The sequence below is a fragment of the Thermobia domestica genome, chromosome 15 (assembly GCF_964235325.1).
Source record: "Thermobia domestica chromosome 15, izTheDome1.hap1.1, whole genome shotgun sequence".
NCBI lineage: Eukaryota > Metazoa > Arthropoda > Insecta > Zygentoma > Lepismatidae > Thermobia > Thermobia domestica.
Window position 1 is genome coordinate 34,908,431 of NC_137468.1, and position 16,331 is coordinate 34,924,761.

General features: G+C 32.0%; 1 protein-coding gene across 13 annotated transcripts in view; it reads right to left on the minus strand.

Moving 5' to 3' along the window:
- The window catches only part of mmd (disintegrin and metalloproteinase domain-containing protein mind-meld), a 750,004-nt gene that overhangs the window by 132,785 nt on the left and 600,888 nt on the right, over window positions 1-16,331 (minus strand). For all 13 annotated transcript variants that reach the window (XM_081739572.1, XM_081739577.1, XM_081739571.1 and 10 more), the window contains exons 13-16: window positions 14,018-14,213; window positions 8,022-8,130; window positions 4,594-4,713; window positions 1,739-1,820 (exon numbers count right to left, since the gene is read on the minus strand). In XM_081739572.1, coding sequence (XP_081595698.1) covers window positions 1,739-1,820; window positions 4,594-4,713; window positions 8,022-8,130; window positions 14,018-14,213 — 507 coding nt within the window. The remainder of the gene's footprint in view (window positions 1-1,738; window positions 1,821-4,593; window positions 4,714-8,021; window positions 8,131-14,017; window positions 14,214-16,331) is intronic.

Below are 16,331 nucleotides of genomic sequence, written 5' to 3' on the forward strand. Positions count from 1 at the left end.
TATAAATTTTGAGAAGTGCAATCGGCTATTTGACAGAGTATATTCCTCACATACGGCACATGAAAAATATATAACTATTTAAGCACAATAATAATAATGATAATTATAATAAAACAACCTATTGCACCAGATTGACAGCAAATAACGTGCCTATTAATTGTATAAAAGTGCATTTTTTATTTATTTTATTGTAAACTACGAATAGAAGTCTGTTATCTTCTTCAGCTCGATTGACATATCTCTTATCTTTGAACAATATTGTAATGAAACAAAAATTTAAAGTTTGGGCTATAACTTATTAACTAACCATTACTGTCTACTGTCATCCTACTAGTGACATAACAAAAAGCTTCATTAGTGTGTAATTTAGTATCAATTTCATCTTAATACAGGCAGAATAATAATTAATTGTACATCATCAATTTTTACGTTTACAAAAAAATAACTTTTCTCAAGAAGTACTCATCAGGATTTAAGCGCATCCATTTCATTTTCTTTAGCTGAATGAGATCTGTCGATTAGAGTGTCTCATCATTGGACAAGTTTTTCTCCTTAAACGCTTATAATATCCTAGCGTTTTTACTACATTTAGTTGTTTTAATACAATTTGCTGAGTACAAAATACGTGTTTATTGTTTTCTTGCAAACCTTGAATTTTGGTACTTATAACATTTTGAAAATATACACCTTATTTTGAGTAACAATTTTGATTAATTTTGGCTCATGAAATTGATCTATAATAAAGTCAGCATAGTATTACCAAAAATTAATATCTCTGGTGTTACAGGCTACAAATGATTATTTCCAACCAGTACTTTCCTTTTTCACTTGAGTAATGTGGTTAGTACATTGTTCCCCAGTCCTGTGGTTTCCCCACGACCGTATAGTGGGTCAAATTTGTGGTTTTGGGCCAATCGTGGGCCGTCAAAGATTGATATAATAGCGGCCAATTGTTTATGGAGTTCTGATTTTGAGATCAGAGTTTAATATCTCTTAATTCACGTAGCTCTCCTAATCTATGAGTCAGCATCTAGAATCGAACACAAGACCAGACGCGCACACTAAGACAAACCATTAGATATATAAAAGTATCACTATATTTAATTGCACAAATCCTATTAATAAATGCAAATATCACAGTGCGAGTCACACTAATTGTTACAAAAACAAACAAGGAAAGAAAAATAGAAGTACAGTAGAACCCCTTTAAACCGTTACCTTTGGGGCTGGGGTTATGGTCGGAACGCCAAAAAGGTCGGATTATCAGAAAATACAGAAAAATATGTATTAAAATTAAAAAAATCTCTGAACTCAATAATGACTGTAATATTCTCTACAATAAAAACCAACAAACAGTAATCACTAAAAATCGCACAGTACAGTACAGAGAACGCACAACGAAAGAAACGATAAAAGAGATGACGGAGCACTAAAGCGAATATGCGGCGACAGCAAGCAAACAACAATGCAGCGACGGTAATAAACAGCAATGGGCCCCGTAAGTCACTGACGAGTCGGGACAAGTTCGGCTCGAGCACGGCCGGATCAACCGGAGTGGCGGACCAGCTGAGGGCAGACAAGAGGGGTTCTACTGTAGTATAAAGAATAAATACATTAGGATTTTTTCTTATTCTTTTTGTTTTTACCTTTGCACAAAACCATATGATTTAAGTTTGTACTAATGTGATTTCCTACTTAACAATAATACTATTAAGGAAAAAAATGTGAAACTTCTTACCAAATTCTCCCCACAGGGAGTACCATCTCTTACTAGGCCCATGTCTGGAACTTCGTTAGCATTTACTGTACCACTTGTGGCCCTGTAAATAAAAAAATGGTATTAATACAAACAATCCGAAAATAAGTTCAAGTTATTTTCCTTAAATTTAAACTAAAATAAAAATCAAATAAATAGCAATTATTATTTATTAACTATAATATAAAGTATTTTTCTTCCCACCTCTTTTTCTTCCCTTTTAGGGAAAATATCAAAAACCGGTGAAACTGTCTAGTTATTTAAAAAGGGAAGTCCATATACCAAATTTATGTCTTGTCCTTCAGAGATTCGGAAATATTGACGTCTTCTATATATATATACACAAGAATTTTAGGAATGATACAAAAAAATGGATGACAAGATTGCGATCTTCGCCAAGAATTTTAGGAATGATCCAAAAGTGCATAAAAAGATTGCGATCTTGGCCAATAAATTAGTTTTTGGATCAGGGGCCACAAAATTCTTGAACGACCCCTAAATCGAGTTTTCGTAATTTCCACGTAATAAGCACATCATACTGAATTAAATGATAGTTTGGATTTAGCTACATTATATGTAGTTCTCCAGATATAAGGCCTACAAGAAAATTTTTGATTGAAATGTATTGGATCTTTTGATGCATTTTTGAATCAGGGGCCACAAAATTTTTGAATGGCCTCTAAATCGAGTTTCAGTATTGTTTTACGTAATAAGCACATCATACTGAGTTAGGTGACAGTTTGGGTTTGGCTACACTATATGTAGTTCTGCAGATATAAGGCCTACAACAACATTTTTGATTGAAATATATTGGATCTTTTGATTCAAAAAGAAGAAGTCTTGATCGAACGACCAATTGAGCCACGCCGAGGCCAATTCACTAAAGCTAGAAACTTGAAATGTAGGCAGCACATAGGATTTATGACGTACGAAACCATCATGGTAGGACTTTTTTGGAAATTCCATGGGGAAAGGGGAAAATTGGGATAGCAAAATTTAAGACGTGTTTCAGCGTTTTCAGATACTTCCCCTACAAGAGAAGGAAAAAGGTATAAACGAAAAAGAGTGGGGATAAACTTTTCGTTTAGAATAATTAAAGAAGTTTCAGTGTTTTTTTTTTTTAATATTTTTCCCCTATGGGCAGAAAAAAAGTGGGGGTGCGGGATTGAAATTGTTACAATAAGATTGCCATATCTAGAAATCCCTTAAGGTTAGGGGGCAAGAAATTTGGTATAAAGACTTTTCGTTTAAAATAATTAAGTACATATTTAAGCGGTTTTTTTTTTAAATATTTCTCCTAGAATCGACAAAAAGAAAGTGAGAAGAAAAAGGGATGGAAGTTACAATTATTTTAAAAAGATGGCCATATCTCGAAATCCTTTAAGGCTAGAGACATAAAAATTGGTATTTTAGGCTTTTAATTTAAAATAATCAAAGATGTGTTTTAGGTTTGTAGATGTTTTCCTTAGAAGGGAAGAAAAAGGGGGTGGAAGTTGCAATTATTATAATAAGATGGGCTTATCTGGATATTCCTTAAGATTAGAGATATGAAACTTGTAATATAAACCTCTTGTAACTTCATCTATCTCGACTCTGGAATTACTACATCAATAATTAATTCTTTTCTGAGCAGAGTACATACTTATTTACTGAAATTAAAATAAGGCGTAATAGTTTCAATAGCTTAACGTTATCTTCAACAGACGTTACTTGGAAGAGATCTCTTCCTTTTTTAACTCCCAATATTTTCTTTTTCAAATTATTGATCACTTGTGTTCTTCTTATTATTATTCCTCGCTTTCCTTTCATCTTTCCTTCTATGACGGTATGAAGAAGACAATTTCTTCGCAAGATGTGGCCTTCCTACGAAGGACGGGGGCTATAAGCGTCCTCTTCTCTCCTATTCGGTTTAGAACATTTTCGTTTGTTGCTCTCTTTGTCCATTTTATCTTCTCCAATTTTCCTCCAGCACAACATTTCGAAGTTCTCTAAATATTTTTTCTCTAACTTCCGTAATGTCCAAGTCTCTGAGCCTTATAGTCCAAAGATTCATATATAGCACTTGACCAATTTCACCCTAAGTTCAACATTGAGCCTGCTAGTTAAGAGTGATCTTTTCTTGTTGAATCATTCTTGGCTATGACTATTCTGGACCTGATCCCTTTGATGCAGCAAGCATCTCAGAATAATGATTGTAAATCGATAAGTCGGACAGCAATTAAACTCGAGTGTAATTTTGATCTTAAATTTCCCTAAACCCGGAAAATTTATCTGAATTTAGGTCATAATCTTTTACAGTCGAAATCTTTACATATTTGGCTTGTGAAATTTAAAAAAAAAAAACCTTATTAAATTTGAAATTGTGTTATTGTTTTCATACTAATTATCTCACAAGCGAACAATTACGATGCTTCTCTATCTCTAAAATAACTTATTTAATCGTAATTTATAACTTATTTAATAAGTCAGGATAATGGTTGTAAATTTCTCGAAATTAACCATTCTGAACTGATATAGAAAGAAAATTCGGTAGAAATTGCTAAAAAAAAAAAGATATAATAAGTATAGATATTAATGACAGAAAACAACCGATTTTTTTTAAGACACCGATCCTCTGTAGATGTGTCGGTCTTCCGACTTCGCAGAATGAGAGAGTGAGTGGCTGCTCTGGGAAGCAGATTGGGTGGCATAATGATTAACGCATCGGTACAGTATGTCGGAGGTTCCGGGTTTGAGTCCCCGTCCAGTCAGTCATTTTTTTTACTCTTTGTTGCGTTATTTGTCATAAGTTTTTAAATAAATAATTTTACTTTAGATATTACAAATAAATCACTTACTTGCATTCATACTCTACACTTCTAATAGAAATAATAGTTCTGGAATACATTTGTTCCATCCCGGAAATCATTGGAATACCGTTCCCATTTTTACATTGAAGAGAACCACAACGCACATTCCTGAAAATGCAACAAATATACATTAATTACATTATAATTCATGATTGTAAGTAAGCATTTTGTACTAGAGTTTGACTTTAGATAAGACATTGTGAAATCATGATTATGATATCTCCGTACTGTATGAAAATGTTTTATTTTATTAGACACAAAATTTTTAGGATAAACGTGTTAAAGCAGCCATAGGTTGTTCAGTAGTGGGATAGAGGTAAAGTGTACTAAACCTGGTTATTTTTCATTTCACTGTCACTAATTAAGGCCCGTGAAATTAGTCCTCCTTTCTTCGAGCACTAACGACGGGATTAGTGTAATTCGTTTATGCACGAAACCTCATCATTTGTGCTTCATTATTATTTCCGGGAATATAAGCAAAAAGACTGATGTCGAATTTTCACGCTGCTCTGTACTACTGCAAACACTAACGATGAAAATAGTCCATTATCGTTTAGTGTATCGTTTGCGCTTGATTAATTACAGAAGTATAATTTGAAAACTGAAACCACAAATGAATATTCAGTTCAACTTGTTACATAATTTCAGATAGAGAGATTATGTTGCCAGTTGAAACGTTTACGATGTCAATATTGTCATCCATTAGTCCATCGTTTGTGCACAAAATCTCATCTCTTCTCCACGAAATCTCATCGTTTGTGCCTCATTAGTTCAGGGGATATAAGCGAAAAAGTTGTAGAGAGCCTGTATCCTCACTTGAAGTACTAACATCAAAATTAGTCTCGGTCATCTGTGCTAATATATTTACTGAAAGTAAACAAACACTTCCGATAACATGTGCTAAATAGAAAAAGCTTCCGTTCATAGAAATAGAAACGTAACTTGTTTCTAGGTCATCTTTCGAAGTTTCATAAAAAAGTTTTGATTGATAAAAATCAAACCAAGCCATTTGGCGTAACAGTACTTTAAGGGCCTAAGAAGCTCTAATGCCATCTGTTAGCGACTGACTGAACTACGTTCACCTAGCACTTAACACGTGATCAGCGTGTTACTACGTCGCCCCGTCTCTAACGGGTGTTATCAGGAGCTTTCTAGACCTGGTGGCCGTCACATCTTTTATTCAAATGATTACTCAGCTTGCCTCACGACGTTGGATGGACGCCGAAAATTGGAAAGCACCGGCCGGGAACCGACTCTGGTACCATGCGGACATGAGTCAAACGCTCTAACCACTAAAGTACAGTGTCCCCTATGTTCTTGATAAACTGTGCTGAAATAAATGACTTCTTCCCTCTCCCCCTATCACCTTGACCTCTCCCTTTTCTCCTGTGATTATGTACAAGGTCAGGGAATAACAGGTTTTCTTTTGCAGGTATTTCTTTCAGCTTGAGTGAGTAAAAGAACGGATCCAGTTTAGTGCATATTGATCAAAATATACATAATTTTCTTTATTAGTAAATTCGACTAGTATTATTTAGAATCCCACAGGAAATTTTCTTTAAATATTTGTTAAAATCCGATATTAGTTACGAATATATTATATGTACTTTTGTTGAAATAAAATTTATTATTAATTATGAATATTCTAAGTTTACATTTGTGTAAAATCCATCATTGGTTAAGAATATTCTGTATTTAACTTTGTTAAATACATTATCAGTTGAGGATATTCTCTATTTACTTTAATCAAAATTGTTATTAGTTAAAGTAATCCTATATTTACCTTCATTAAATCCGTTATCAGTTGAAAATATTCTAAATTTGCATTTGTCAAACTCCACTCTTAGTTACGAATATTTTATATTTACCTGACTCAAAATCCATTATTAGTTAAGAATGTACTATATTTATCTTTGTTAACCATGTTGTCAGTTGAGAATATTTTCTGTTTGGCTTTGTTAAAATTGATATTAGTTAAGGTAATTCTATATTTATCTTCATTAAAGCCGTTCAGTTGAAAATATTCTAAATTTGCGTTTGTTAAAGTCTACTACTAGTTAAGAATATTCTACATTTACCTGTGAAAATCCGTTATTATTTAAGAATATCTTGCATTTCCGTTTGTTAAAATCCATTATTAATTTATCTACATTTACCTTTGTTAAAATCTGTTATTAGTAAGGATATTTCACATTTACCTTTGTTAAAATCTGTTATTAATTGATAATATACATATTTACCTATGTTCAAATCCGTTCCAAGTTAACAGTATGCTACTCTTACCTTTTCCAAAATTCGTTTTTAGATAAGAATATACTACATTTAACTTTGTTAATATCTGTTATTAGTTACGAATATTCTACATTTATCTATGTTAAAATCCGTTACTAATTAAGAATGTCCTGTATTTACCTGTATTAAATCCGTTATTGGTTAGCAACACCCTAAAATTTCAATATAAGAAAGATAGCTAACAAATACTGGGAAACAAACTGTCAAAGATCTGGGCGTAATATATGATAGCAAACTATCATTTGAGCATCATATAAATCAAATTGTAAATAGTGCAAACAGGAATTTTGGATTTATTTTGAGAATGGGAAGGAAATTTAATAAGGTTAATGCTTTACTGAAATTATATTTTTCATTTGTTAGAATACACGTCTATTCTATGGAACCCCCCACACACGAAGAAAGACCCTATTAGAATAGAAAGAGTTCAATATACATTTCTGTGGTTTCCGGTATACAAGAGAACAGGAATCTTCCCCAGATATGATAATAGTACTTCCCTTAATGAAAAATTTAATACAATGTCTTTCAATCACAGAAGAGTGTTAAATGACATGATATTCTTGTAGAAAATACTAAACAACAAATTAAATAGTAAGGATTTTGTCTCTGCCTTTCATTTCAGGGTACCCAATAGAAGTGTTGTACGTGTGGGCAATAGAAATTTCTTTCATTGTAAGAAACCTCGAACAAATGAAATAAAACAGTCACCAAAGTGGAGGATAGGTGCAGTGTACAACAAACTGAGTAAATGTAAAAATGTTTTGGATATACACTGTATAAGTTAGGATAGATTTCGCAAATGTATTACAGCTATTTTATGTAACTCTGATATGAACACGAGTAGAATTACCTGTTGTGTTCTCAAATAAAATAAAATAAAAAGAAAACATTTACGCTTGTGAAAATTCGTTATTACTTAAAAATATATTCTATAATTATTTTTATTCAAATCCGTTATTAGTTAAGAATATTCTACAATTACCTTTGTTACAATCTGTTATTAGTTAAGAATATCCTACATTTGCTTTGTTCAGATCCCTTATTAGTTAAAAACATCCTACCTCTATTTACTTTAAAAAATAATAGCTTAAAAGATGAATAGAATGAGAAAAGTAACTTACTCTTTTTCACATTTAATATACTGGCCATTGCTATCTGTGCCACAATGACCATTAATAGATCCTTTAGAATTAAACTGTTCAAAGCACTGACCATCAGCTGCATCTCCACCTGAAAATGAAACGAAATTTGTCTAAAATTGTGTTTGACGAACTTTGTGCTATTAGGGGACTTAATTTTAAAATGTCAAATAATCATTCGTTTATTCTTATTTCTTAGGCTGTTTCATATTTTATGTTAAAATCTTAGCGACATAATTCTACCCACAAAAGCAAGCTAGAAAGTTTACATGAAGAAAAGTTGAATCCGGCTTTGTTTCTGGGTTATAGGGTTTTTACAAATAAATAAAAAGAAAAAGGATAAAAATCTATATGAAGGAAAGTTTAAATCAGCTTTATTTCTGCGTTATGGACTTTTTACGAAAACAAGCCAAAATTCCTATATGAAGGAAAGTCGAAGTCGGCTTTGTTTCTGACGTGAGTTATGTGCTTCTTACAACAAGCAAGACAGAGAACCTGTACGAGGAAAAGATGTATTCGGTTTAAGTTATGGTCTGAGTTATGGCTTTGGAATGCGTAAATAGGGAAGTCAATTTTGAGACCTCATAGCGTAAAAACTATTGGTTTTACAGGAAATAGTGTGGAAACCATACTTGAGCTAGTCAACAGTATCTAATTCAAAAATTTAGGAATGTTGCGCAAGAACAAGTCATACTTGAATTAGTCAGTAGTACTAGTTCAGAAGATTAAAAATGCTGCACAAGAAGTCATTAGTCAATAGTATCTAATTCAAAAGGTTAAGATGTTGCTAAAGAAGATGTCATACTTGAACTAGTCAATAGTATCTAATTCAAATGGTTAAAAATACCACACAAGAATAAGTCATACTTGAATTATCAATAGTATCTAGTTCAGTAGCTTAAGAACGCTACACAAAGAGAAGTCATACTGTCTATCAATAGTATCTAACTTAAAAAATTAAGAACGCTGCACAAGGGGAAGCTGTATTTGAACCAGGTAATAGTATTTAATTCAAAACATTACAAATGTTGTCCAACTAATTTTTTATATTGATATATATCTTTGCTTGGAAGATTTTCCAAGATTCTTTACTTCCTAATAGAACTCCTTTCATAGTATCCCGAAAGCCCTAAACTTGGTATTACTTAATATTTCACATATGATTTTCTCTAACTTGTTTAACATCGATTCCTGTAAAGCAACCCTTGGTGCAGGGAAAGTTGATCAAAATGTATGTAAAAATAATAATAATAAAAAAGTAGTCTCTGCGGATGCCTAAGAATTGGAGGGAAATTTTTCTCTAATATTTATTATTTACATGACTGTATGAATAATTCATATTAACCATTTAAAATTTTTCTGATTTAAATTATGCAGTAGAATTTGTGTCCAGATAGAAATTTACGTTCATGCTAGATTAAAAATGAACAGTCAGCGACAAAAGTTCTTGCTGTTTGGTAAAATTTATTTAGGGAATTACAGTGGTATGGCTGAAACGTACAAGACATTACGTTGTTTTTAACTTACTGAACACTGTACTAAAATTGTCCTTTCATTCTGAAGTAATTTACAAAACTAATTTCATCAAACAGAAAGAACATTTGTAGCTGACTACACATATTGATTTTTCTATTTTAAAAAAAATGATTCGTTAAACAATGGTACCAGTAACACAATGATTCATGGTTATTGAGTAATATATTCATTAGCAGATGAAACGAAAGAATTCCCATTTTGAAATCTTATTTTTCTCTACTGGTTGACTATATCAATTGACTTATTTTTCTATCGATTAAGCAGTACTCAATTTTAATGTTATTTAATGGTAACTAATGCTCTGCTCTTCAGTTTTCTTTGTTTATTGTTAAGTTAGTTTCTTGATACATAGATATGACTTATCCTTGTACAGCATTCTTAACCTTTTGAATTAGACTGCTATTGACTAGTTCAAGTATGACATCTTTTTTGTAGCATTCTTAACTTTTAAATTAAATGCCATTGACTAATTCAAGTACGACTTCTTCATTTTTAACCTTCTGAACTAGATACTACTGATTAATTCAAGTATGATTTCTTGCGCAGTTCAGTCTTGTCTAGTTCTTAACGTTTTGAATTAGATACTATTTACTAGCTCAAATATGACTTTCACACTATTTCCTGTAAAACCAATAGCTTTTACGGTATGAGGTCTCAAAATTGACTTACCTATATACACATTTCAAAGCCATAACTCAGAGACTTAAACCGAATACAACTTTCCTTCATATAGGTTCTCTGGCTTGTTTTTTGTAAGATGCACATATCTCAGAAACAAGGCCGATTTCGACTTTCCTTCATGTAGATATTTTGGCTTGTTTTTGTAGAAAGCCCGTAACTCAGATATAAACCTGATTTAAAATCAAAAGCGCATAATTCAGAAACAAAGTCGGATTCAACTTTTCTTCATATAGGCTTTCTGGCTTGTTTTTGTGAGTAGAATTATCTTGCTAAGATTTTAACATAAAGTTTTTAGGTTAAAATTTGTTAATAAAAAATGTAGAGATCTCCGAGTTGGATTCCCGGTGTGTGTTCATGTGATTCAGACCCAACATTAAGTTATAGATCCATGTCTCATATACTCTCGGTGCTGAAGAGGGATGCCAAACTCTAAACAAATCAACTAAAAAGTTGTTGTTAAGGAACTTTTAAAATACATTATTCTCAGGTACAAATATGTTCTTATTTAAAGCTCTGAAAACAAGATTCCGATGTGAAACTGCAAGATTATTTAGTTTTTTCACAAATGCTAACTTACAAAATATGAATTGATTCTTTTAATAAAATGATTTTATTATCGGCAGACCAAGTCAGTACAATAAATATTATTACTAATATAAAATAACATTTACTTTGAGTTTACCGGCAATTTATCACTAAATGTAACTTCTGGTAATATAAGTAGATATTTTTCTCTATGTAATATTTTAATTTGTGTAAACTACGTGACAGAACTACAATCTTAATCTTGTACATATAGAGAAACAACTCAATAGGACAAATATTTGTACGATAAAATGACTTTGAATAAAACCTTCTAGGTATAATGAAAAAAGTAAATTCTTCCAATATTTTGACATGGTACTAGTGCCTTCCTCATTCAGTTGAATTTCGTCTAGAGCAGTGCTATTCAACCTTTTTTCCTCGCGTACCCCTAGACACAGTTCGCCATCCAATTGCGTACCCCTGAAGTTGTTTAAAAGAAATTAAATCGAAATGAATTTATTAAATTTAATACACATGTTCTGCTGATTAAAAAAGGGACAAATAGAAACCCAATAAAATGATAATGTGTGTGCCAAACAAAAGACTATTTACAGGGGGATAAAATGTGCATCCAAAAATATTAACATAGGGGGACATCCAGTTCTACTGAGTGTAATTTTCCCCTCATCCATTCTCCCTCATAATTCGCACATTGAGGACAATTTTACGAATTCAAAAACTAAAAGTAACTTTAGAAGTAACCTGTTAATGAGATGACTGAGCTTGTTTCCGGGACGCCAACTCGTCTATTTTTGATCGAATCTTGGAGAGTGCGAGAATCAGAGTTGATTCTATATTCAAGCAATTTCCGTGCTTCGATTTCACTGATGTTAATGCAGAGAAACTCTGTTCACACAAATATGTTGATGGAAATGGGAGAAGTTGTGAAATAACACTGATCATTCAATAAATTCTCCAACTATGATCATTTAATAAAGACTGGAAATATGCTTATTTTAGAATTACGTAACCCCAGAAATATCTTCACGTATCTCCTGGGCTAAGCGAAACCTCCAGTTGAATAGCACTGGTCTAGAGAAGACAGAATAGATTGAAAAAGGCATTGTTGTGTTGCCGAAGGTTAGCAAGAACTCTTGACTCGATGGAACTGAACACTTAACATGCAAACATTATTAATTTTCTAGGTAAATTCTTAACAAAAGTCCTTATTCAGCATTTTTATCCTAAAAAAAATATTTCTTAAATTTCGTTTTCCTGACGATAGAGGAATATACGAATATACAAATTAACGAATACACGAGTCGTTGTCGTATATACGTATCACGAATATAGGACATTGTATATTCTGTATATTACGAACATACGAGTCGATGTAGTATATATAAGTATTACGAATATACGACGTTGTATATTCCGTATATACGACATTGTGTATTACGAAATTGTCGAATATACTAATTAACAAAAAGAGAAAGGGAAAAAAGAGTAAGTTTGAAATATATTTCGTACAGCTGAAATATTATTTAAGAGGAAGCAGTAGTGAATACAGCTGGTGTAGATTAAGAACTTCAATTTAACATAAGCTACAAACACTTACAGGTATTAAAGTTGTAATTTATTATGTTAATGATGGAAACCCCCATAAGGAAACATTATTAAATACAGTAAATTTCAACTTTAATATACGGTATTTAATATGCCCATGAAGCTTCTATTGGCACAGTTTGATTAACGTATCTATTGTTCCCATTAAAGTATTATATAATGATGATAATAATAATGAAAAAAATCACTTCATACATTGGTTGTACCAAACTTTCAGGGCCACACACTAATTTTGTTATAAACAAAGATATGCAAAAATGTTCAGTTGTTGGAGATATGTGGCTTTCAATCTAAAATTGTTGAACTTTTTCAACTGTATCAGTCGTTTAGGTATACTGTATCACTGATAAGACTCCCTATAAGACTCCTACGTTAAACGAAATCAGCAATATTTCCAATTCAGGAGACTGTTCGAACGAAACGTAAGAGGACGCAAAATGACAAGGGAAACGTGCACATTGTTTCTAGAACCTAGGACGTAAGGAAACCTAGAACACTTTGAAACCTTTTCCTAACAATGCTGTGTTGCTGATATGGTGGAGGTCCAAGCAAACAGCCTACTGAGCTGGCAACATATATTTTAATCACACTCAACCTTACCCATAGGAGCTAGATACACGGTTCTGATCGGTTGAAGTTATCTGCTTCTTGCCACGTAGCATACATATAGCACAAAAATCAAACGCCTGTTGCTCGGTCCTCGTGCGTGAGCGTGCTAGTGAACAGGCTAATATTGAAAATCGCTTGTGGCGTGGGTTCAAACCCAGCCGAAGAAAAGTTTTTTTTTATAATTTTTAAATTTTCATAACACTTTTATCATTAAAATAAGATAAAAATAATACTCATTTGCTGTTGTGCGTAATATATAATGCATAAAAAGTTATCTACTTACGTTACGAAACATATCTGAGCAAGCGAAGGGAGTTAGGAGCCCCGCAGGGACCGTTTTGTTCAAACTTTACCCCCATGATAATGCCACATAACATTACGTCACACTCGGGTCGTCCAACTTCCAACCTCACCCGCTTTCTTACGACCAAAATGCATATTCCTTTTAGGGTAGCGCGTGAAAAAAAATATGCCTCATATTCTTACAAAATGCAACCCAAATTATCTTTTTATTTTTATCAACACACGAAGTGACAATTTTCTTCTATTACTATAATAAGCAATACATGAACCAGAAAGTTTGGACAATCGAAAACTGCAACCAATCAGAAACGTGTATTTAGTCCCTATGGCTAGGTTCGAGCGTGGAAAAAATAAGTGAGCTGGCAATGTTCTTTCTTTACTTAAATGTGGTGCCTTACTATTGTAAATCCCAAACGGTTGATGCAACTGGAGAGAAATTAATCATTCTAGATTGAAAACCACATATTTCTAAAACGTTCCCTCTCTTTATATTTTTTTTTTTCATGTTTTGATTCACAACGGAGTTGATCTATCCGGACTTTTGATACATCTTGTGTAACGAAAAATGTTTATGACCCATGTTAAATCAGATATCTTAATTCATACTAGCAGTATCCACTTCTGCTCCATTTTAAGCCATGGAAAATGTCACAAAAACAGTTATTAGGTGAACATTCTAAAGAGAACCATAAATTTACCGTATCCCCATATAAGTTCACACTGGCTTTTCAACGTAGGGCACATTCCATTGAAGCAGTATCCTGTGTGATTTCCGCATGGACTTCCATTCTTCTTATAAATATCCATTGGACATAAACCATCTTCACCCGTACAGTACTCAGGCAAATCGCATTCGTTCGACGTTTCACGACACACTTCTCCTCGAGGGCGTAACTGAAATCACAAAGAAAGAGAACTAATTAATCCTAGGAATGAGATTAATTTCTTACAAAAGAATATATCGAATCTAAATACAAGGCAGAACCTACACATGTATGGGTATTAGGGCTCAAAATTCTCAATTTTCTCTTGGACTAAAAAAAAAAAAAAAGTATTTTCAGTCATTTTCAAGTCCACTTGTAACAGATTCTTCTTTCTTCTTTCTCACATGTAAATTATAACACCAATTTCTTTTATTAATAAATAACAAAGATAATACAAGACTTTAAAACAGAAAATGTATGATTCGTGCTCATAACATAGTTTGGAAGTCTAAAATCCAACAGTATTTTTTCTTTTTTCAATCTACTTATCTGTGTTCATCGGAAGAATGGCAAAGATAAAACATAATGATTATCGTGGATCGTAAAGCGAAAATATAACATAATTATTTGCACGATTTGAGATAGCCGAAAACTATTGTTTTAAGCCAGAAAAGTTTTAGTATCACTAATTAAACTATTCAAATAAGATAATTTCAAGCAATAAGTGATCATACAGCTCCCACCACAGAATAATGATCCAAATCAGCTTAAATTACATTGAGAAAAAGCTTAATTGAACTTGAAAGAAGCATAATCTAACTTAAAATAAGCCTAATCTAACCTGAAAGAGGCTAAATCTAACTTCAAGGAAGTTTAATATAACTTGAAATAAACTAACTTTAACTTGAAAGAAGATTAATCTAACTTAAAAGAACCTAATTGTAACTTGAAATCAGCATAATTAAATTTGAATGAAGCTTAATTTAACTTGAAATAAGCCTAATCTAACCTGAATGAAGCTAAATCTAACTTGAATAAAGATTAGTCTAATTTGAAAGAAGCTAACTTTAACTTGAAATCAGCATAATTCAACTTGGATGAAGCTTAATTTTACTTAAAAGAAGCATAATTAACTTGAAAAAAGTCTAGTTTAACCTGAAAGTTTAATCTAACTAACTTTAAATAAACTAACTTTAACTTGAAAGAAGCCTAATCTGACTTAAAAGAACCTAATTGTAACTTGAAATCAGCATAATTAAACTTGAATGAACCTTAATTTAACTTGAAAGAAACATAATCTAACCTGAATGATGCTAAATCTAACTTGAAGAAAGTTTAATCTAACTAACTTGAAATAAACTAACTTTAACTTGAAAGAAGCTAAATCTAAATTAAAAGAAACTAATTGTAACTTGAAATAAGCATGATTCAACTTGAATGAACCTTAATTTAACATGAAGGAAGCTTAGAAAAACTAAATCTAACTTGAAGATAGCTTAATCTTACTAACTTGAAATAAACTAACTTTAACTTGAAAGAAGCTTAATCTAATTTGAAAGAATCTAATTTTATCTTGAAATCAGTATAATCTAACTTGAAACAAGCTTAATTTAACTTGAAGTAAGTTTAATGTAACTTGAAAGAAGCATAATCTAACTTGAAAAAAAGATTATTCTAGCTTGAAGGAAGCTAAATCTAGCTTGGAAGAAGCTAAACTTATCTTGAAGTAAGCTAAATTAACAACCTTGATGTACATAAGTAGAAAGGAAGAAATCTCTACAGTAGCACAAAAACCATATTTTACTTCAACGCGGAAATTTATATAAACGTTTATCTACTTTCACGTCCTCTTTCCTGTGCCGTTGCCACCGTAGGCGTTCGATTACTTGATATCCTGGAGAAAACCCAACTTAAACATCATAGGTATACGTAGCTTTGTTGTTCATGGCTCCCTCTATCTCTCAGGGACTGTATATAGCAACTAACCTTGTGCGATATTTCGATCTATATTTTCAAATATCGGTATCAAAAAATTTATTGACCGATATATCGTTATCTTTTGATGTTACAATATTCACATATTCCAATATTTTGATATTTCTTGATATATCGATCGAGTTTCGATATTCTATCGATATTCAAACCCAGATATCGCGCAATTCTGGATATTACGATGTTTTACTATCCAATATTCCAGCATTTTTCAATATTTCCATATTATTTTTATAAATATTTCGATATTCGATATTTTTCGTGATTTCGATGTTCGATCTTTTGGATGACAAAAGATTTCAAGAACTATAACGCT